We start from the raw sequence: 24147 nt of genomic DNA on the forward strand, positions 1-24147 counted from the left end.
AAGAATACGCTCTCCACTTCAAACGACTCTGCGCATACGGTCTAAGGCCACGTTCGTGTTGACAAAGACATCAGCGACAATTTTTTCGAGAGTTCTATCATGTTATATCATGATGTTAATATTTTAATTAATTTTGATCTTTAGTTTTATTATTCTATCTCAATATTATTTGATTTTTTCTAATATTACATAAATGATTAAAATAACTTTCCTTTTGAACAGGAACAGAAACCAAATAACTATGCATTTGCAGAGTTGCTGTGTCCTAAATTGCTACGCAAACCCCATGTTTTATATGGTGGCTATATCACAGGCTTTAGGCATGTGAGAGACAGAGAAGATTGTGGATCTTGAATACTTATGTATTCGCCCCATGCGACGCACGCTACTCTGCACCTTTGTTGACTCACGGAAATATGGCATCCATCTCCGTCTCCCTCACTGATCTCTGAAATATTCCTGAACACAAACACAGACGTCTTCTGGACTTGGGGCCAAAACTCCACTGACAAAGTACGTACGATCCATTCGTCAGCAACGCCAGCTTGACTTGACGGTGCCATGTCACTCTACTGTCACCCCAGCATTGCGAACACAATAGCTTCTCTACGCCACCTTTGGACACGTCATATTAAACTACGCCACATATGCTTTGGGTTAGCTCCAAATGACGCGGAAAAATAGATCGAATACTGAGTGGTCCACTCGTCGAGTCGTCTACGCGCTTCTGCGAAGCTTTTCGCCTGCGTTTTGTTTGGGTTGGGACTCCACCCGATCGTCGTCAGCGAATGAGCTGCAAAAGAGGCGAGGCCGCATCTTATGTCTGCTGCTCCATTCGAAGTCGTTGATGCGGAGCAGTTCGCCGACCGACCCTACCCCTAAAGCCAAAGAAATCGCTCTCTCTCTCTCTCTCTCTCTCGTTCACCAGGTATGGATTCTTTCTGTTCCTTTTTTCTATATCGGCACGCCTATTGCTTGCTAATACCGGAGTGCTTCGCCTGGAACTCATCTGAAAAAGGTTGTTTGTTTATCTTCATTGCCGCTATGTTGATCATGTTACTCGTTTCAGACTTTTAGTTCTAGTAGGGTTTTGCGATTTGGGGGAGAGATCTGATCCGTTGGTTTCTTGATTTCGTTTGCAGTCGCATGATTTCTAGATGCATTTTCTTCTCTTAATTATTGTTCGATTCTCCTGTATATGTGATCGGAGGAAGTGGTTTTATTTGATTTTGTGATACTCCCCGTAACTGTTGTCTATCTGCTTCCATCTGGGGATTTCTGGGTGATGAGGGAATCTTTTAATGATCTAAATCGGTCAACATTCTCTGGCTAGGAGGCACCCAATGCTTGGTTAGATCTATTTCTCGCATCTTATTCCTCACCGTGCCGTTTACTGTTCCACAATCATAGGCTTCCTGAGGTGCTGTCACCTCATACGAAGAGATGATCACTTCTCTTCGAAGTAATTGCTGAGATAAATTAAACCAGAAAGGTGAGTGAAATCAGTCATCCGAGTTTCCACTTTGTGATTTCTTGGTTCATAGCCTCATCTAATCCCCGTCCTCTATGGCTTAGCTTGCTGAATTGGATTGTTCTTCCTCTTAGGAATCTCTTTGACACAGGCAAGTAAAATATTATGTAAACTAGATTTATAGTTGTTTATTCTGTATTTGGTGTTACTGGGAAGTGACAAAGCTTTTAGGCTGGAGGATACTTTAAATGCTGTTTGTCTATGGGGACCCAAAACTATAGTTGGAAAAGGAAGCTCCAAACTACTGAGAAGATATTTTGAGATGTATGAGATGATGGTATGGTCCAGTAGCACATCACTCATTGGTATCTGGAATCATAGGCTCTGATAGTCACAACATGGGGTTTCCTAGGCTGTATGTGCATGCTCATAGTAGGTCATAGGTCCATCACTACAGGATAGAACATTTTCCCTGATGAACTAGCCCATTGCTTTGAACTTCTCATGACGTCAATTACTTGACCGATTACCCATAGTAGTTCGCTTGATATTTGCATGCTTATGGTCTGTTTAAATGTGTCAGAAATGTGTGCTCATGTTCTTAGACCATTGTCTCATTGTTACTAGAACTGAATAGAAAATCATTCACTGGAATGGCTCATAGGACAATCCAAGAATTTGTATTTGCTAAAAATGAATAGCCTATTTTGTACACCTGCCACCAGACTGCACTTGAATAGTAAAACTCCTGTTAAATCTTCAGTTGTGAGCATTAAAATAATTTGTTGTTCTCTTCCACTCTCATCCAGCTTTCTGTTTAAGAAAATCTTACTTTTAGCATAGCATTTCTAAGACAAATGCACAAGTGGAATATATAGGCTCCATGAACAATTGCTGTTGAGTTTAGCTGTCTTCTTCTAATCTGTATTCCAGTATGAATTTTCAAAGTGGTCTTCGTTTTGTATCTTTTTGGACCTCTAAACTTGGATCATCTTTGGTAGTTGGACATTCTATGTGATTATAAAATGATATTGTTGATGCATCTGAACATATTCTGCGCTACAGGCTCGCCTAAGTGCTCGCTCGAGCTTAGTGAGATGTTGACAAATATTAAAATTAAAAATATAAATAATGAAGGATAAGAGTGAGAAGGAGGGAGGAGGAGGAAGGAGAAGAGGGTCGTCGGGGTCCGAGAAGAGTCGCCGGTTTGTCACGGACTTAGCTGGTTTTGCCTAAGTCGTGCGGCACCCTTGCGTGTCCGTCCATAAAGGTCAGCCTCCCCGAAATCTCCCATGTCCCTTAGGACCCACGAAAGAGAGAGAACGGGTTAGAGAAAACGCCTCAATCGGGATCCACAAGCAAACATCTCCGAAAAACACTTCATAGACAATGCAAATTACAAACAGACTTTACAAGCTCTGAACAGTTGCACAACAAAGGGTAAAATGGTCCATTACAGACCGAGAATCTCTCGCACGTGTCCACATGACATAACCTTTATTTACAAGCCTAAAGAGGCCACCAACCCAACTAAAGTGGGACTATTAAGCCTTCGGCCGTCCCTCTACATGTTGTACAAGGTATGAACATTCCCAAAGACACGGACATACATAAGCATTACATCAAACATCCTGTTTAGAAGTTTGTCCGTGACATTCTCCCCCACTTATTCCTTCGACGTCCTCGTTGAAGCCTTTGTCGACACTGCAACTCCTCGCCTTTTGCTGAGTCTTCAATCTTCTGCTCCAGCTACAATGCGCCTCTTGGCTCCTAGCTACTCTCCGCTGCTGTTTTTGAGTAGTCGAACCTTTGATCCGCCATGCTGCTTCAACTCACCAATGACTCTGACTTTGGTGTGGGGTTGGCTGAGTTGTGTTGATCATTGTTGATTCCTGCGGATCCCCCAGATGAAGGAAAATACCATCCTTACTACGCCAGTCTCTTAAATTCCTCATGCTTCTTGAACTGGGTGGATGCTTGTTGGAGCTTTAACGAGCATCGTCTCGCAAACTTCTGAAGTTTTGGGTCCTTCCTCCACAAAATTTGCTCATTGACTCTTCTTTCACTTAGTTGTCACATCCAAGTAGGTTCGCATCACTTCCGCTTTCGATTGGCATTTCGTTGGGAAATGAAGCGGACAATCTACTCTCAGTAACACTGATCACCGTTGGTGAGGATTTGACAACTATTGTCTTCCATTATCTTCGAAGGGTCTTTGAACATATGCAGAGCTCCTCTGCTGGATAGATAAGAGAATTTAGGTACTCGGTTTCGCCCATTCTCTTAGGAGTTGAGAAGGCAAAGGTTACTTGACTTCGCCCGCCTCCTCAAGGTTGTACTCCATGCATCGAGCTGGTTACTGGCCTTCGCCTGCTCTTTGCTCACACTTCTGAAGCACTTGAAGTGTTTGCACTCCTTGCGTTGAGTTAGCTACTGTGATTTACCTTCTCAATTCCATCGAACTTCTGGAATGCAGGAAGTTTTCACCCCAACTTGGAGTAATTCTCTCATAGGTTTGGTCGCCTCTGGGATTGTACCGTCTTCTCCATCAACCCTGCCGCCTACTCCACTGAGTAGCAAAGGTACAGCACCGCGTACTGCCTGCTTCGTTCCTTGGCTATGCACTCTTGCATGACCCGAAGTCCTTCACTTTCGGCTATCTTGATGAGAAGTTCATTGACACCGGTCTTACGAAGTTCCTCGGCCTCTGCCCTTCAGCGTTGTCTTGGTACTTGGAGATTGCCTCTGCATGCTCCACCTCCTCGGCCCCTTTCACGACCAAGCGCTCTCCCTCCATGAGAGCAAGGGATCAATGACTTTCACGGAAGTCCCGCCTCTGCGGTACCATGGCGCTGCCATGCCCATGGCACTACTATCCGTCGCATCGCATCTGCATCCCTTTTCTTCACAATCAGTAGATATGCCTTTGTGGCACTCCTCCGAGTCTACCTCCATTCTAACTGATGCTTGATTTTGGGTAGCTAAGTTCCTCTGGACTCGTCGTCGCTTCCTCGCCCCTTTCAACCCCTTGCTTCAACACCTCTGTGTTCTCCAAGTAGCTCTCCTTTGGTCGATGGAAAGACAGACTACAACTCCCATGCATGGCCTCTGCCATCGCATTATAGGGTTTGCACCGATTCTGTTCTCTTTAGCTTCCTTGGTAGCAACGTTCACTTACTCGACCTTGTCCTCTGACTTGTCAGGCTCCCTTAAGCGAATATGAGCTCTGGAGCAGTCCAACTCTCCAGCTGCTTCGATCATACCTCTGCATGATCAAGTCCCTCCCATGGAACTCATTGGTACTTGCATTTGAACTTTTCCCTTGGTGGAACACAGCCCCCATATGCTGATGACCAAGGTTTTCATCCGATGCAAAATTCGATACACGTACGGAAGACCCGCCTCTGCGATACCATGACCTTCACTCCTTGAATCCATAGCCCTTCTTACCGTCGTGTTGTTCACCGAAGTGGAGCTTCCAATAGCTCCCGATCATACCTCCGTATGATCTAGTCCCTCACAGGACAAAATTGTGTGTATCGCATTGCCACGAACTGTTCCACCACGATCCGCTGCACCATGTCGCCTCCTGGTGACATCTCCATTGCATTCTGATCCTTGTGGAATAAACTCGAATTATGAACCCTCCATGTGTGGCCTCTGCCAATACATCGCAGGGTCTCTTCCACCTTCGATTTTGTTCGCTCCTTTAGCAATCGACCTTCATCCACCCACTCTTGGGTCACATCTAGATGAAGTACCGCTCTAGGACAGTCCGTCGCCTAGTAGCTCCCGAAGTCCACCGACTTCACTGTAATTTGTGCACCATTGTCTGGATCCTGGGCCTTTGCCCCTACCAGCACAATCTCCGCTGCGCACCGCTTCCTTCATGGCAACTTGAATGGCAACACTGTGGCATATTCTTCAAGAGTACTCGCCTCTGCGTCCTCTTGCCCCGTGTTAAGGCCTTCTGAACCCAATTTCGCCTCCGCATATTTAGTCGCCTTAGTTCCTCCATCAAATGCTCCTCCGAGATAAGGTGCATGTGCCCAGAAGCTCCCTTCATCATTGGCACCATGCAAGATGAGTCCTCTCTGATAGAATGAATGACCCATGGAACAACATGATTCTACTCTTGCCTCTGCAAGAGTTCATGTCCTTGACCTCTGTCTAAGGAAAGCACTGTGCCTCCGCTCCATGTTCCAACTTCTATGCTGGCTCTCTTCATGCGGCTTGGGTACTTCGCCAAGTTACACCCAAGTTGCTCCGCTCCTCGTTTTTGCATTGAGTCGATGGTGGCCCTCGCGCCCACCATTCCACGGGTCAGCCCTCCCTTGAGTCCGATCTCCATATCGACTCCAAGTGTGCCTTCATTTAAGTTACTTTGGGTCGCTCCCCCACTTGATCTCGCAATGCATCCACCAATGCATTCTCTCAAGCGAGATCATGCGACGACTCCTCGTCGCTTGCTCAGTCCATTGAGCTTCGTGGAGTCGTTGTTTGTTGAGGTACTCCTCCTCAACATGTGAGGTCCGTCTCACATGATTCTCCCTCTGGAGAGCCGGGACTTATCCCTCCTGGATAACTGTCCCATTGGAGCAACATCTCTCTTCGTTTCGGAGACCACCATCCTCTTGGACTACTCCGATCTACTGAACAAACTGTGCATTGTTCTGCCTCCTGCAAACGCACTTGCTAGATTGCGACTCCACGTCAATACAGCCCCTGCTGCACCACTCAAGGCCTAGCAACATGCTAAACTCGTTGCACACTCCAGCCTCCTACGGACGTATCCTTCACATGCCGAAGAGAAAGTTCCAATGCTCCATGGCGCCGAGTTTCGGTCGCCTTGGGATGGCCGCGAACATTCCATCGTCCGCATACAAGCCCATGCATGAGTATCGAATTCTTTGAGTTAGCAATTCCCCTCACCTCTGTGAGCTTTGCAAAACTCTTTCGATCGCTGAGCAACTCATTCCACCTTGTATGGTCTCATTCTTTACCAAGCGCCTCGCTTGCCTTGAGCACCATCAAGTATAGTTGTCAACGTTGAGCCGTAGCTCAAACTCAGCCATCCCAACCTTTGTGCGCTCCACATTCCTCCAAGCTTGCCTGTTCTCGTGGTGCCTCTTGCGCGAAGGGTTGGCCATTCCTCTGAATGCCAATGTCAGATGCCCGCTCCTCCTAGCGACTCCTTTTCCCTACATCTCCATGCCCGTTTTCCCCTAAACGGTCGCGCGTGTGCTGACTGCCCTCAACGCAGCCCCGCTAGGTCCCCCACGTTTGCATGCTAAGTGTTTTTATGAGTGCTTGTCCCGCTCTGATACCATCTGTCACGGACTTAGCTGGTTTTGCCTAAGTCGTGCGGCACCCTTGCGTGTCCGTCCGCAAAGGTCAGCCTCCCCGAAGTCTCCCATATCCCTTAGAACCCACGAAAGAGAGAGAACGGGTTAGAGAAAACGCCTCAATCGGGATCCACAAGCAAACATCTCCGAAAAACACTTCATAGACAATGCAAATTACAAACAGACTTTACAAGCTCTGAACAGTTGCACAACAAAGGGTAAAATGGTCCATTACAGACCGAGAATCTCTCGCACGTGTTCACATGACACAACCTTTATTTACAAGCCTAAAGAGGCCACCAACCCAACTAAAGTGGGACTATTAAGCCTTCGGCCGTCCCTCTACATGCTGTACAAGGCATGAACATACCCAAAGACACGGACATACATAAGCATTACATCAAACATCCTGTTTAGAAGTTTGTCTGTGATAGGTTGGGAGGGGTGCTATTGTGGAGAAGGCAACCATAGAGAAGGAGAAAAAGAAAGGGTTTACTGAGAGGAAAGGAAAAGGGAAGGAGAGAGAAGGAGAAGAGGGAGGAGGAGGGAGAAGGGTGTTGTCGGGGTCCTAGGAGGCTCAACTAGGATAGGGGATTGTCGGGGATGGCAAGGGGAGGGGGCCTATTACGGAGGCTCAGCCATCAAAGGATGATGGAGGAGGGAGAGGAGACGAGGGAGAGCAAGGTGGGGAGGAGAGAGAGTCACCATGAGGATGTTGTTCGCCAGTTCGTCGATCGTTGGAGTGTCACCTTTGCTGCAAGAGGAAGCCATTCGTCATTGCTAGCGCTAGGTTACCCAGATAGGAGGTCAGGGATGGTCTCACATCCAAGGGACGGGTAGTGGGGGTAAGCTATCAGCCGTTTAGTTAAACCGAACCAGCATCATTGGGTTCGATTAGATTGAACCAGGATTAGTTCAAGCACACGCTTGAACTAATCCTGAACCTTTTGACAGTGATGGTTTATTCTTGTTGTAACTGGGGTTATTGTTAATGCATCTGAATCTTTTCTGAAGGTATATATATTTCACCCTTTTCATAAAACAATGTCACCTGTTGAATTAGACCATGACCATTAAAAAATTTATTATTCCTTCAATCTCATTAAAAAATTTATTATTCCTTCAATCTCTTTCTGTGACTTAATCTGTGGCGTAGGATCCATTTACAATTAAGAGATCCATTGTGGATGGATATTTTAATTTCTTTTTGGGTTGAGATAGATGTGTTTTTTTCTGTAATAGCATGAATGATGCAAGTTCTGTTTTATTAACCTGATAATAATATACGTGTTATCAGCATAGGTTGGACTTGGTTCTGGACTACCTCTTGATCATGTTCAGAAGGAAGCATAGCTCTAATGATGACCTGGATAATGCTGCTCCACAAGAAGAAAAGGTAATGAGTGAATAGATCCAATCATGATAACAAGTACATTTTTCTCTATCATATTGTAGGAAGATCCAATTCAGCTTTAAAGAAGAAAAGATCCAAAGATCGGATATGTCATTTGTGTTTATTCTTAAACTCTGAAAATCCAGTCTTTTATTTAGTTTTCACTAAATTTATTTTTTAGATAAATAATGCTGAATTGTGTGATCATATTAGTATATTTTGCATGATAAATTGCAACACTAGCTATGGGTTCCCAACAATATGTAATTTTGTCATTTTTGTTTCTATTTGGCATCTTAATTTCAAAATTTTGTTATTTAGATCCCTCTGGATTGTAACATGTTCCATGCCAATAATTTTTCATATGAAGATTTTAAAGAGGTTTTCGTCAAGATGTCTTATATGATAATGCAGTCGGTAGTCTAGTACTAAATAACATATATTTCTCACATATGTATGCAAAATGTTAGCTTGCAATTCCATTGTGCCATTTTCAAAATGGATCTGCGACACATTAATCTGGTCCAAGATCGAAAGAGCTTAATCTAGATACGGAAGTCAAGTCATTGACTACTTTAGTAGGTTTGAGTTTTCCTTCTCTATATATATTTTGTTGTAATTGTTCAACAAACAGGTCAAAGAGCTCAGAGCTGCTATTGGACCCTTATCCGGACATAGCTTAATGTTCAGCGACGATGCATGCCTGCGGAGATACCTGGTAGCTCGGAACTGGAACATTGATAAGTCAAAGAAAATGTTACAAGAGACACTTAAGTGGAGAGCGACTTATAAGCCAGAGGAAATTCGTTGGGTGAGCTCAATTTAGGTGGTTGATTTTGAATGTCCGCAAAATTACAGCCATGTTTTACACTATTATTTGGTTTGTTTCAGCATGAAGTTGCAGTCGAAGGTGAAACCGGTAAGGTGTATAGAGCAGATTTTCAAGATCGCGAGGGAAGATCTGTTCTTGTGCTGAGACCAGGGAAACAGGTTTGGCAATGAACGTTTCATTTTCTCAGAAATCATCATGTTATTCAGCATCGAGAATGGAGAGGATAACCATTGAGATGTTGCAGAACACATCGTCGCATGACAACCAACTCAGGCATCTGGTGTATCTCCTAGAAAATGCCATTATCAATTTACCCGACGGCCAAGAGCAAATGATCTGGCTGATAGACTTCACAGGATGGTCACTAAGCAACTCAGTGCCCATCAAGACTGCTCGAGAGACGGCAAACATCTTGCAGAGTCACTATCCTGAGAGGCTTGCGGCTGCATTCCTTTACAATCCTCCAAGAATTTTTGAATCATTCTGGAAGGTATGAGCCTTTCCTCCTTGTTTCGTCAAATATGAAGGAAAAACTGTGATTTAATTTGTAAGATGCTGATGGTGCTCCATTTTTTCACATGCAGATAGTTAAGTATTTCTTGGACCCGAAAACCTTTCAGAAGGTGAAGTTCGTATACCCAAAGAACGAAGAGAGCATGGGAGTAATGCATAAGAACTTTGATCCGGAGATACTACCCGAGGAATTTGGAGGAAAGAGCAAGGTACAATATGACCATGATGAGTTCTCAAAATTGATGTCAAAGGATGATGTTAAGACTGCGAGCTTTTGGAAACCGGACGAGAAGACCACCTTGGTTGCACCGGAACCTGCACATTTTGTTGCCCAAGCAAGTTGACCAAACCATTAGCTTGTAGAACCAAGTTGAGCGAACCATTCAATCCGCCTGACGTTGTTGTTGTGAACTAAGGTCGTCAACCTTGTGCAGGAAGGAAACGGTCTCTCTTCTTCTCTACTCGTTTTAGGATCTCCACTAAATAAAGCACTTGGCGTTTCCGGATTTCATTTCGTCGATGGACTAAGAATGAGAAAGTGGCTTTTCTCTTTTTCTTCTTCTTCTTTAATCTTTTTATTCTCTAGTAATCAAGTAAAATTATTCAGTCAATTTCTTATAAATATTATCCCATATTTGTCAATATCAGAGGGGACAAAATTTCAGTGAAGAGACTATAACAGTAAGTTCGTGCCTAAAGAATCGAAGCTAAAAGTTGGAGAACCCCAATAAGTGTGCTATATGGTTTCGAGTCATCAGGATAACAATTAACGATTGCTTCGTAGAAGATCGTCAGGTTTTGTGGTGGGATATAACTAATTAACTAGTAAATAACAAAGACTTTTGGACCATCATTGTTTTTTAAGCTCGGAACTTTAATTTGAAAAATATTTATGTATAAAAATCGCTTGCAAAATGTGTTACCTCACGATAGAGGACATTAAAAGATTAACCACTCGATTACCCTGTCAGATGATTGCAACCTCCAAAAGAAATTATAAATTTGAGATATAACTTGATTTCTCCATCAGGACTAACGTACCGAGTGTACAAAATGCGCACAATATACCATAGAATACCTATCTATATAATCAAGGAGGTCGATGGGATGGGATAAGAGAGGAGTGCTTCCCCGCCCCCGTCAGGTGGGGGAACCATGAAAATTCTCAATTGGGTTCAAGGAAACCCATATTCTCCTGATTATTTTATTTTATTTTTTTTAAAAATAAAATTACAATCAAAACTAATTAATAATATCAAATTTTATAAAATTAAATATAAGATCGACTTAGTTATTAATGTTCGATTTATAGATATTGAATTCAATTCTCAAATATATTTATTTAATAATAGTAATAATAATAATAATAGTAATAATAATAATAATAATAATAATAATAATAATAATAATAATAATAATAATAATATAAATGAGATGATGACAGATACAAGAGTAGGGGCCCCATAATCTTATCGTACGTGTAATAGAAAAATGCTCAACATCCCCGTCCTAATTAGGGACTGATCCTCATAGGTATCTGGATGTACCATCGAACACAATTGACACCTCTATCTATAATTAACCATTATTGCTAAATAGATAAAGGATATCATATGTTCTATACCGCCCAAGAATTGGGGAAAGAAAAGAAAATATTAAGGCCCTTCAGGTAATTTTCTCGAGGGACCGTGGTGGACAAGGTGGTGGCAACAAGAAAAGGTGCTCTAAGATAGCCAGGATAAATAAATTAACTCAGAGAGTGTAAAAATAGATTAACAACTTGGAAAATTAAAAACCTTTCAGGAAAAACATTAAAGTTAACAAATACGCAAATTGGACACAATTGAAATTCTGTTTATAAGATAAGATTAAAATAGCAGGATAAACATCAACATGAAACAGAAAACATCAGCTATAAACTTTGATACAAAGGGAGAAAGTACAAGAATGGAGTAGACATTTCTATTTGATAGCAGACTGAAACAAAATGTTTCAAGGACATAAGAATTTATGAAGAAATCATGGTCTTTAAATTTGTAATAAAAGAATAGACACTTATGATGCCAGTCATAGGTTACTCAAATAGAATTATGCAATCATATGCCTAATAAGAGGTTTTAGAAGGGAGAAGAGATAAAGCAGCATGCAGGCCACAAATATAGACAAAAGCAAGAAATAAATCCAGAATTCTAGATTCCATAACGGCTTACAATCTTATAATCACTAGCACATATTTCAAAAATACCAAATCAAACCAAACCAACCTACCTGTTGGGATGTCTTAGATTGATGCAGATTCAAATTACTTAAGCCCGAGTTAACAATAAGACATCCATCAAATCCGTGTAAATCAATCTTGGTCTTAGCCCACTTTCGACGGAGTCTAATGGAATTGGTACAATCTCCTCCTATTTAAGGGCTTAACATCCTCCTCAAGACTCAACATAGTCCAAATCAAATCTTAGTATAATACATGTGAGATATCGCCAATGGCAGCTCCACGTCATGACACGCTCTCTAGCCCCATCCATGGGTAATCTTTTCCTACTCAACTCTTACACTATACCCAATACTAGGTCAGGTTTGATACCAACTGTCACAACTCAAACCGATGAGATAACTAGACTATCAACTTCGTTGAGTCTAAACAACGGGTTCGAAATGCTTAAACCCAAATTAATAATAATACATCCAGTATATCCTTATAAATTAATCTTAATCTTAGACCACTTTCGATATAGGACTAATCGGAACGTTACATAAGCATTGCCAACTTAAGCAGACAAAAAAAATGACAAGGACAGATGTAGAGCAATTTGTCTAGAATACATATATAAATCAAAGAAAGCGGACAAAAAAATGGCAAGGACAGATGTAGAGCAATTTGTCTAAAATACATATATAAATCGAAGAAAATAGTAAGGACCGAAAGAAATCCAAGAATTACATGGTGCGAAAATAACACAATAGAACAGAGAAAAAAGAGAACAGTAACAACATGAACATTACAATGACTAACAAGATTAAGGGGAAAAGTGGAAATTGGGGGACCTAAAGGATCAGATAAGAGATTCAGAATGTAGTTAGTGCAGACATGGCAAGGATATGTATAAAAAGTCAAACTTTAAGATATACAAATCACATCCAAAAACTAGGAAACTGAGGGAGCAGCAAAGCAAAATTTCAGACTAATGATTTTAACAAAAGGATAGATATTAGAGATGGAGGCCAACAAACTTGCTACTGCAAGGTAGAATAGAAACTTGGGTAATACTAAATACAAAGAACAAACAAAGTAAAAGAAAGTGAAGATAAGGAGAGGTGAAATAATTACATATAGACAACAAAGTTTCAGGAACTATGTCGTTTAAATGGATCAAATCAGCCATGTGGCCATGTCACCTGTTATGGACGTGGAGGTCATTCTTGTGGTCAGCTATTCATGTCCTATTCACATTAGGTTGTAGAATCTATTACGTGGTCTGATTCCAAATACTATCACTTCTTCACGTATTCTTGGGTTATTTTATCAAATTGTAAGTAGTATATTTAATCAGATTCCAAAGGCTTGGAAGGTGAGAATTCCCTATTTGAGATCAAAATATTATGCAAGTGATACAACCACCAAAGCCAATTCCAACATCATATGAGGAATTTGGATACTTGTTGTACAGTACTAAGTAGAATAATATACATACAATCACAACAATAATCATTCTTGTTGCAATTAGACAAGTAGATAGATTAACTAAAAATAAATGCATTACATAACAGAGCAGTTCAGAATGATTTGTAAGTTAGGACAAACAGGCTTAGTTAGAATCCAATCTAGTTGCTCAGTAACATTACGGTGTCGTCCAAAGAATTATCATGATGGTGGTTATCAAATCCATAAGCTCATGACATACGCATATGTCCATGCGAATAGAGAACACATTGCAAAAGGAAACAATTGACCTAGCTGCATCAGATGCCAAATTTTCTTGTCTAAAGTACATGGTGAACGATATGACATGTGTGCCCTAGGAGGCACCAGTTGATGTTAAAAGCCCATCAAACAAGAAATGTTTTCTCAATAAGTTCCAAAAATTAAAAAGCCAAGACGCTAAGGCTAAAAAAGAGAATGTCCAGCGACTTGGTACAATTCAAGTTTTATAAGCAAGTATGTTATTGTCTTCGGAATAGAGAAGCCCTATGAATCTACTACTCCACATAGCATAAAGCCATCACACCTTGGTCACAAGGGTAAAGCACGTCCTATACCATAAAAATAGAGAAACATGTTAGGATAAGAACAGGTCAGACTGCAAAGCTCCATTAACATCCCCCAAAACAAAGAAACAATCTGCTTGGCATAGATATAAATGCCAAAATCAGTCTCAAGCAGAGAAATGACATTGATCTTTATTTTCCTTCTCACTCCTACTCTTATCCAATAAGATGTCAAAGGACAAGAAGAAACAATAACGTGGCCTGTCCTGTGGAAGTCGTGGTTTAAATTCCTCACATGCAATCTTCCTTCCCTTCTTCGTCGTACTCTTCAAAGCCATGGTCAGATGCGCTTGCTTAATCCTATCATCAGAATTACCACAAGACAAAAGTTCCAATTGTGCAATGAAAACCAATCCAACGACTATTCTCATTTGATGTTAAGTCCCTCCATAGAATCTAAACCTCTTGAAATCTAGATTCTTTTTGCTTCTACCAAATGCCAATACTCGTATGCATAACAAAATGAAAGATCTCCCCAGTTATCAACGATGACCAACCAAGGCATAAGGAAGTTCATGGTTGTTACCTTGGGAGAGCCAACTCCAACAGGAGGAATCAACCGCGATGAAAGACTTGAGACGGGCGGAGGCGATGGCGCTGTGAAGCGGCATCAGCGACTCGACACTTCCCAGCGCCGGTGCGATCGACCTAGAAGATTCGTGCTGGAATTAATCAGGCCACCCAATCGACGTGAACGAGAAGTAGTAGAAGGGATCTCGAAGGCATAGATTTCGGGAGACAATGGCTGCACCTCCGAACGATAGGGGCGGCTCTTCGAGATGACGCGGGCTTCGGGAGTAGGTTTTTGGAGCGGACCGCGATGGACCTCGCGGCGGCCATGGCGGCGGACCTACAGAGCGACCCCATCTTGGATCTCGGACGGGTTTTCTTCGTGTCGGGCGACAGACGGGGATAACAAAAGCCCTTAAACCCTAAGCGAGTGGGCATGGGCATGGGCATGGGCATGGGCATGGGCAATGCGTCGAACGAGTGACCGACTCACCATCACGAGTCGAGAAAGGTCGACCGAGTGCACCAAAATCACATGCACTAAAACGGAGATTAACGCTGTATCTAAAACATTGTTGGTTTCGACAAATCTTTTGTACGATAAAAATCAGAATAAAAAGTGTTTAACTTGAAAGTGTATTCACAAAGTTGTGCAGCAAATGTAATGATGAAATAAAGTAAGTAAGAATGTTTGCAGTAATTTAAATAGCAGTAATGAAATGCAAACCAGATATTACGTCGTTTTTAAAGTGGTTCGGTCAAGTGACCTACATCCACTTGCGAGGCCCCTCTTCGATGAGACTCCCACCTTCCACTAGTAAATCTCTTGAAAGGGAAGGGTGAATACCCCTCTTATAACTTTTTACAAGCGGTTCACTTTCTTACAGATTTTCAGCAAGAAAGAAGGAGGTGAACACTAGCAAATTGAAAACAAAACTAGCTAAGACTTTTCTAAGACCTTTCTCTCAAACAATTGCTGCTCAAAAAGTTGTAATCTCAGCTGAGATTTGAGGGGTATTTATAGGCCTTAAGAGGATTCAAATTTGGGCTCCAAAATTTGAATTCTCTTTGGGTTCCCGATGCTGGTGGTGCCACCGCCTGTCAGTGTCAGACACTGACAGTGCTGGGCGGTGTCACCGCCCAGCCCAGGCGATGCCACCGCCCAACTCTCGGGTGCTGGGCGGTGCAACCGCCCAGTCTGGCGGTGCCACCGCCAGACCCTTCGGTTCACTTGTTGGGCTTCAAATTTTGCCCAAACCAAGTCTAATTTTGGGCCCAGTTGGCCCCTAACCAGGATATAGGATTATCTCTTAATCCTAATCCTAATTACAAGTGAACTACATAACAAAACACATCCTAAGTAAGTTTTCAACCGCGAACGTCGAGTCTTGTTCCGACGAGCTTTCCGACGAACTGCTTCCGATGGGCTCCCAGCAAGCTCCCGAACTTGTGATGACTTTAATGAGTAGCCGAGCCTTCTCGGTGATCTCCGTGAACCTCCGACGATCTCTTCGGTGAACTTCCGAAAATTCCGACAGGTTCCCAATTTCTTCTTGGTTGGTTCCAGCAGCATCTCCGATGATTCTTCGGACTCTAAACGTCCATCGAACTTGACTCCGGTATTCTTGCTTTGTGTTTTCTGGTTGTCGTAGTTAATCCTGCACACTTAACTCAATAATATGGATTAGATCAATTAACCCATCAATTGATTCTATCATCAAAATCCGAGATTCAACAATCTCCCCCTTTTTGATGATGACAATCAATTGATGACGGAGTTAAACATAACTCTCCCTATCTATATGCCATATTATGAGAAGATAAAAACACTTGAATTCCATCCCATTGAATTCAAGCATAAACCGATAAGTTCTAACCGTAGAACTTATCGTTATTCTCATTAAGCATAAGTAAATGTGAAACTTCGATGAAAATCCTTTTCAAGTCGAATGATAAGAGATAATTTTTTCTACGACAGGAGATAAAGATTTTCAACATGAATTTAATGATATACATGTTAGACATGCTTTCAATATGATCAATCGATCTTGTGATATTCTCAAAGATTTTGCAAGGCATATAAGACATTCATATCACACAAGCTTTTGCAATTCATATAAGTCATGCTATTAAAATGATACAAGTCATCACTTTTCTCCCCTTTTGTCATCAACAAAAAGGGAATGAGACTTGAAGCACATAATTTGTCATACAAAAATTTTATCATTCAGCATTGATCATACATCATTCATCCATATTATCATTGATCGTACAAAGATTTTATCAATCAAAATTAAGTATGCTAAAATATTTCTGCAGAGTTCATCTTAAATGAAAATTCAGCATTCATCCATATTATCAAATCTCTTCTTTCTATAAGTAACAAAAATTGTAGATGTACAAGGAAGAGATTGGGATAAGAAAAAAAGTTTCAAGTAGTAACTCCAATAAGTCAAGATCATAATTCGAATACAAATCCATTCAAATTCAATTCGTCAACTTGAAACTCATAATCAAGCCATCAAAATCAATTTCGAGATTCAAAATATCATAAAATCATTAATCTTGATCAGATGGGAGCGGTGTTTGACTCAAGATAGGATAAGATAATTTAACATGTCATTTAGAATCGAAAGAGAAGGATCAGTTCACCGAGGAACGGAGAGAGGATGAAAAACTTTACGGAAAATCCATTCAAACAAGTTTATTCTTAGGGACAATTTAACATACCTAATTCCCTTATAATGAATTCAAATTGGTCTTCATTCAAAGCTTTTGTAAATATATCTGTTAATTGATGCTTTTGTATCAATGAATTCTAGAACAACATCATTGTTAAGGATATGATCGCGTATGAAATGATGCCTAACGTCGATGTGCTTAGTTCTAGAGTGCTGAATTGGATTTTTAGTAAGACATATGACACTAGTATTATCACATCTTATGGGAATATTTTTAAAGTGAATTTCATAATCTTCTAATGTATTTTTTATCCAAACAACTTGTGCATAGCATGCACTTGCAACAATGTATTCGGCTTCCGCCGTAGATAGTGCAACTGAATTTTGTTTCTTGGAAGTCCAAGAAACAAGTGCATATCCTAAAAATTGGCATATTCCGGATATACTTTTTCTATCTATCCTGCATCCGCCAAAATCGGAATCTGCATAAGCTATTAAATCAAAATTTTCAGATTTTGGATACCACAATCCTAAATTTAGAGTTCCTTTAAGATACCTAAATATTCTTTTAACACTTTTAAGATGAGATAATTTAGGATTTGATTGAAACCTAGCGCAAAGTCCTACACTAAACATAATATCCGGTCTAGTCACGATGAGGTAGAGTAGACTACCTATCATTCCCCTATATGTTTTTTATCGAAATTTTCACTATTTTCATCCATATCTAACTTAGTCGAAGTACTCATAGGGGTGTTTATTGCTTTTGAATTATCCATGTTAAATCGTTTTAACAATTCTAATGTATATTTAGATTGGTTAAGAAATATACCATCACTAAGTTGTTTGATTTGTAATCCTAAAAAGAAAGTTAATTCACCCATTAAACTCATTTCAAATTCATGACTCATACATTTGGCAAATTATTCACATAATGATTCATTCGAAAAGCCAAAAATAATATTGTCAACATAAATTTGCACAATAAGAAAATTATTTTCAAAATATTTAATAAACAATGTAGTATCAACCTTGCCTTTGGTAAAATTATTTAAAATAAGAAAGGAACTAAGCCTTTCATACCAAGCTCTAGGAGCTTGTTTCAAGCCATAGAGAGCCTTAGTCAATTTGAATACATGATTAGGAAGAAGAGAATTTTCAAATCCGGGAGGTTGTTCGACATATACTTCTTCAGAAATAAAACCATTCAAGAAGGCACTTTTGACATCCATTTGAAATAGTTTAAAATTATTACTACTAGCATAGGTAAGGAGCATCCTTATGGCTTCTAATCGAGCCACGAGAGCGAAGGTTTCTTCGTAATCAATACCTTCTTCTTAGTTGAAACCTTTGGCCACTAATCTAGCCTTGTTTCTAACCACGATACCATTTTCGTCTTGCTTGTTTTAAAGACCCATTTAGTACCAATGACTAAATGTTCACTAGGTCTAGGAACAAGCTTCCATACCTTATTCCTCTCAAATTGATTCAATTTCTCTTGCATTGCAATAACCCAAAAATCATCTTTTATGGCCTCGTCAATGCATTTAGGTTCGATTTAAGAAAGGAAGGTGGCGTTAGCACAAAAATTCTTAAAAGAGGAACGAGTTTGAACCCCTTTTGATGTATCTCCTATAATTAGCTCCTTTGGATGAGCATCTATATACTTCCATTCCTTAGGTAAGGAAATTTCGGAAGAAGGTGCATCCAAGTTGCTATTTTGAGGAGGGGGTTCATTTAAATTCAAATAATCAAAACCAAGATCATCATCAAAATCATTTTTCTTTAAATTAGAAACTTCATTAAAAACTACATGAATAGACTCTTCTATTACTAAGGTTCTTTTGTTAAAAACCCGAAAAGCCTTAAAAACGGAAGAGTAACCAAGAAAGATGCCTTCATCGGATTTAGCATCAAATTTTCCTAAGGCATCCCTTTCATTCAAAATAAAGCATTTACAACCGAAAACTTTAAAATAGGAAATATTTGGTTTTTTGTTATTCCATAATTCATAGGGAGTTTTTGATAAGGATGGTCTTATTAAGACTCTATTCATGATGTAGCAAGCCGTATTTACGGCTTCGGCCCAAAAATACTTAGGTAAACTATGTTCATTTAACATAGTTCTTGCCATTTCTTATAGGTTTCTATTTTTTCTTTCAACTACTCCATTTTATTGGAGATTCCTCGAAGTGGAGAAGTTGTGATTGTATCCATTAACTTCACAAAAATTTTGAAAGTCACGGTTTTGAAATTCGCCACCGTGATCACTCCGAATTGATGAAATCATGAAACCTTTTTCGTTTTGAGTAAGTTTACAAAATTTAGAGAAACATTTGAAGCAATCACTTTTGTGAGCTAAGAAATAGGTCCTAAGTGTATCTAGTATAGTCATCCACAATTACAAACGCATATTTGCTTCCCCCTAGACTTGGTGTGTCAATTGGTCCAAATAAGTCCAAATGAATCAATTGTAATGATCTAGTGGTGCTAATTTGAGTTTTTGGCTTGAAACTAGTTTTTATTTGTTTACCTAGTTGACATGCATCGCATACTTTGTCCTTAATAAACTTTATATTTGGAATTCCTCGCACTAATTCTCTAGATGAGATCTTAGATATTAGTTTCATGCTTGCATGGCCTAGTCTCCTATGCCAAAGCCAAGCATCATCATTTAAAGTAAAGAAGCACATTTCATTACTTAGTTCATCAAGGTTGATGGTGTAGACATTATTTTGTTTTAATGCAATCATAGTTATGTTATGGTTTGGTTTTTCAATAATACACACATTTGATTCAAATCTAACGATATAACCTTTATCGCATAATTGACTAACACTCAAGAGATTATGTTTCAATCCATCAACTAGTAAGACATCATCAATAGAAAATTTTAATTTGTTACCTATGGTTCCCTTGCCAATGATTTTGCCTTGGTTGTTGTCTCCGAAGGTGACGTACCCTTCTTCTTTGCTAGTGAGCATAGAGAAATGAGATGGATCTCCAGTCATATGTCTTGAGCATCCACTATCTAGATACCATCTCTTGCTCCTAGCTTGTGATGGTGTATGTTTCTACAAGAATGGATTATTTTTAGGTACCCATTTTCTTTTGGGTGCCTTGAAAACTTGTTTATCATATTGCATAGAATTGATCATGGTTCCTTTAGGAACCCAAATTAGTTTGTTCGGACTAATTTTCTTGAATGGACATTTATAAGTTTTATGTCCATATTTGCAACAAAAGTTGCAATTGCTTTGGTGCCGAACATGTAAGACGGAGCCTTTAATGAAGGTGGTTGGATTTTGGTGAGGACTTCTTACAAATCCGATTCCACTTCTTTTAGGAACGTGACCCTTATTTATAAGGATCATGTTCAAAGATTTGCTACCAACCTCGAATTTCTTCAAGGTGTCCTTAAGTAGCAAGTTCTCCTTTTTGGATAGATTCTAGATCATGACATTTTATACATGGAGCTAAACTATCATGATATTCAGTTTTTAATTTATCGATATCACAAGTGAGACTATCATGCTCCTTTTTTAGCAATTTATATTTTCTACTAATTGTCTTACATTCATCAAATAACTCATAGAAAGCATTTAATAATTCATGATAAGGTAAATCTGCATCAATTAAATACGTTACCTCTTCTCCGATGGCCATTAGGGCGTAATGAGCAACTTGCTCGGTGTTGGACTCCTCTTCTTCGGACGCGCTTGAATCATCTCACGTTGCTTTGAGCACCTTCTTCTTTGATGTTCTCTTTTTGGCTTGAGGACAATCGTTCTTATAGTGTCCCGGTTTTTTGCATTCATAGGAAATCACTTGGTCCTTCTTTTGTTCGAATTTATTTTTTGTATTATTTTTAAATTTGTTCTTTCTTAAATATTTTTTAAATTTTTGAGTCAAAAGTACAATGTCATTGTCACTGTCCTCATCACTTGATGTTCCTTTCAAGTGGTCTTCTTGTGATTTGAGTGTCATATCCTTCCTGTTCTTTGGAAGGGGGTTCTCGAGCTCGTCATGAGCTTGACATATCATTTCGTAGGTCATTAGAGACCCAATGAGTTCTTCAAGAGGGAATGTTTTAAGGTCTTTGGCATCTTGAATGGCCGTAACTTTTGGATCCCAACTTTTAGGGAGGGATCTTAAGATTTTAGTTACTAGTTCAAAGTTAGTAAAATCTTTACCAAGAGCTTTGAGTCCATTGATGATATCCGTAAACCGGGTGTACATGTCTCCGATGGACTCACTTGGTTTCATTCAGAAAAGTTCGTAAGAGTGCATAAGGATGTTGATTTTGGACTCTTTCACTCGGCTAGTGCCTTCATGAGTGACCTCAAGAGTTCTCCAAATATCAAAAGCCGAATCACAAATTGAAACACGATTAAATTTATTTTTGTCTAGTGCACAAAACAAGGCATTCATAGCCTTTGCATTTAAAGCAAAAACCTTCTTCTCCGATTCATTCCATTCGCTCATCGGAAGAGAAGATTTTTGAAATCCGTTTTCAACAATAGTCCAAAGCTCGAAATCCATAGAAATGAGGAAGATCCTCATCCGAGTCTTCCAATAAGTATAATCCGACCCATTAAACAAGGGTGGACGAGTGATAGAATAACCCTCATGCATGCCGGAGTAAGCCATCTCTCTTGGGTATTAAACCAAATATGAGAGTGAGCCTTGCTCTGATACCAATTGTTAGGATCGGAGCGGCACTAAGAGGGGGGGGGGTGAATTAGTGCAGCGGATTAAAACGTTGGTTACGATAAATCTTTCGTACGATAAAAATCGGAATCGGAAGTGCTTAACTTGAAAGTGTATTCGTAAAGTTGTGCAGCAAAGGTAATGATGAAATAAAGCAAGTAAGAATGTTTACAGTAATGCAAATAGCAGTAATGAAATGCAAACCAGAGATTACGTCGTTTTTAAAGTGGTTCGGTCAAGTGACCTATATCCACTTGCGAGGCCCTTCTTCGATGAGGCTCCCACCTTCCACTAGCAAATCTCTTGAAAGGAAAGGGTGAATACCCCTCTTATAACTTTTTACAAGCGGTTCACTCTCTTACAGATTTTCAGCAAGAAAGAAGGAGGTGAACACTACCAAATTGAAAACAAGACTAGCTAAGACTTTTCTAAGACCTTTCTCTCAAACAATTGCTGCTCAAAAAGTTATAATCTTAGCTGAGATTTGAGGGGTATTTATAGGCCTCAAGAGGATTCAAATTTGGGCTCCAAAATTTGAATTCTCTTTGGGTTCCCGATGCTGGCGGTGCCACCGCCTGTCAGTGGCGGTGCCACCGCCTGTCAGTGTCAGACACTGACAGTGCTGGGCGGTGCCACCGCCCAGCTCTCGGGTGCTGGGCGGTGCAACCGCCCAGTCTGGCGGTGCCATTGCCAGACCCTTCGATTCACTTGTTGGGCTTCAAATTTAGCCCAAACCAAGTCTAATTTTGGACCCAGTTGGCCCCTAACCAGGATATAGGATTATCTCTTAATCCTAATCCTAATTACAAGTGAACTACATAACAAAACACATCCTAAGCAAGTTTTCAACCGCGAACGTCGAGTCTTGTTCCGACGAGCTTTCCGACGAACTGCTTCCGACGGGCTCCCAGCAAGCTCCCGAACTTGTGATGACTTTAATGAGTAGCCGAGCCTTCTCGGTGATCTCCGTGAACCTCCGACGATCTCTTCGGTGAACTTCCGAAAATTTCGACAGGTTCCCGATTTCTTCTCGGTTGGTTCCAGCAGCATCTCCGACGATTCTTCGGACTCTTAAACGTCCATCGAACTTGACTCCGGTATTCTTGCTTTATGTTTTCTGGTTATCGTAGTTAATCCTGCACACTTAACTCAATAATATGGATTAGATCAATTAACCCATCAATTGATTTTATCATCAAAATCCGAGATTCAACAATTTTTATATTTTTTAATAATATAATATATAATTTTTTTCTATTTAGAATTTACTTATATAACATATTGATTCACAATAAATTATTAATATAATGACATATATAATTTATGATTAAGATCCATTTTAACTTTTATAATTTTGATCATAGGCCTCTTAAGCTCTTATGATTTACTTGTCTCTAAAATTACTATTATATTTTTAAATACGTAGCATATAATCATTTTCCGTCAAGTTTAAGTTAACAAATGTTAAAGTCTACTTACGTTTTATGTTGACTCACAATAAACTATTAATATAATGATACGTGTATTTTAAATTCTTTTGAAAAAATGAAATATCCATCAAAAGAGGTATCGTCATGAAAGCGATCACCACCAGCAACATTGAACCGTTACTAACTAGTAGGGTGTCATACTCATATAACCTCTCTCATGCTAACGATGGCATAGGAGCTTCCGGATGTCACTTGCTAGCTCTAGGGTGTATGCCATGATGGCACTGTCCGCCACCACGAATCACACTCGCTCCGATCTCAATAAGTACTATCATACCTTGTAAACTACCTCATTTGGAAAAGTACTATATCACAAAAACGAAGAGTAGGTGGTAGGAGCGGTTTAGCTGGTCTATGGAGCCCTCCCACACCCGTTTATTCTCTCTGATTAGCTTGTTGAGAAAGAGGAAATGATAGTGGTAATAATGGTGAATGAAAGTGGAGAGGCAAATGTAAGGGAGGTTGGAGGTAAAAGTGAAGAAGAGCTGAACTCAAACATAGAAGAGAATGAAGTGGGAGGCGATAGAGACAAAAACGCTGAGGAGAAAGAGGGACCAAGAGACCACTGTATACCTAGCGTCGGACTGGTTGACACATATCCACTTGAGACAAGACCAAAAGCTCGTGAGCTCGTTGTTAGTACGGGAGACTATGTGTGTATGATGCCTTGCTAGACAACAATAACTCAGCACAATTACTGTTGGTCAATTCAACGACGATGCCTCCTCCCGTTATTGATGGAGGTCTTTGTTTTTTCTTAAAACTTAAATTATATATGTCATTATATTAAATATTTTTTTATGAGTCAGCATGCTACGTAAGCAGACTCTAACGTCTATTAACTCAAACTTAATGGGAGAGGCTGATATGCTATGTTTTTGAAAAATATATGAGTTATCTTATACATGAGTAAACCATAAGGGCCTAAAA

At 40.1% G+C, this 24147-nt stretch overlaps 2 protein-coding genes across 4 annotated transcripts; one reads left to right on the top strand and one right to left on the bottom strand.

Annotated features, from left to right (window-relative positions):
- Positions 1-686: 686 nt before the first annotated feature.
- LOC103974993 (phosphatidylinositol transfer protein PDR16) lies at positions 687-10068 on the top strand. 3 transcript variants are annotated; one of them, XM_009389901.3, is made up of 6 exons: positions 687-928; positions 8114-8212; positions 8844-9020; positions 9101-9199; positions 9286-9531; positions 9626-10068. In XM_009389901.3, the coding sequence occupies exons 1-6, from the start codon at positions 848-850 to the stop codon at positions 9896-9898; spliced, it is 975 nt and encodes a 324-aa protein (XP_009388176.2). In that variant the 5' UTR covers positions 687-847; the 3' UTR covers positions 9899-10068. The 3 variants fall into 3 exon arrangements, with proteins under 3 accessions (XP_009388176.2, XP_009388178.2, XP_009388177.2); XM_009389903.3 differs by having other exon boundaries at positions 688-928; positions 8119-8212; XM_009389902.3 differs by lacking the exon at positions 687-928 and adding an exon at positions 994-1018.
- A 3422-nt stretch (positions 10069-13490) lies between these two features.
- Positions 13491-14788, bottom strand: LOC135637235 (protein NONRESPONDING TO OXYLIPINS 2, mitochondrial-like). The gene is made up of 3 exons (XM_065149812.1): positions 14578-14788; positions 14353-14474; positions 13491-13811 (listed from the first exon to the last, which is right to left on the bottom strand). The coding sequence occupies exons 1-3, from the start codon at positions 14784-14786 to the stop codon at positions 13792-13794; spliced, it is 351 nt and encodes a 116-aa protein (XP_065005884.1). The 5' UTR covers positions 14787-14788; the 3' UTR covers positions 13491-13791.
- Between the last annotated feature and the right edge of the window lie 9359 nt (positions 14789-24147).

This window comes from Musa acuminata, chromosome BXJ1-3 (assembly GCF_036884655.1).
Source record: "Musa acuminata AAA Group cultivar baxijiao chromosome BXJ1-3, Cavendish_Baxijiao_AAA, whole genome shotgun sequence".
Classification (NCBI taxonomy): domain Eukaryota; kingdom Viridiplantae; phylum Streptophyta; class Magnoliopsida; order Zingiberales; family Musaceae; genus Musa; species Musa acuminata.

Coding starts and splice junctions, on each gene's coding strand:
- LOC103974993 (XM_009389901.3), top strand. CDS start 848: ATGCGGAGCAGTTCGCCGACCGACCCTACCCCTAAAGCCAAAGAAATC. Junction 8,213..8,843: donor CTGCTCCACAAGAAGAAAAG/GTAATGAGTGAA, acceptor TTCAACAAACAG/GTCAAAGAGCTCAGAGCTGC. Junction 9,532..9,625: donor TTTTTGAATCATTCTGGAAG/GTATGAGCCTTT, acceptor TTTCACATGCAG/ATAGTTAAGTATTTCTTGGA.
- LOC135637235 (XM_065149812.1), bottom strand. CDS start 14,786: ATGCCCATGCCCATGCCCACTCGCTTAGGGTTTAAGGGCTTTTGTTAT. Junction 14,475..14,577: donor GCCGCCCCTATCGTTCGGAG/GTGCAGCCATTG, acceptor CGAATCTTCTAG/GTCGATCGCACCGGCGCTGG. Junction 13,812..14,352: donor TTGGAGTTGGCTCTCCCAAG/GTAACAACCATG, acceptor TTTATGGTATAG/GACGTGCTTTACCCTTGTGA.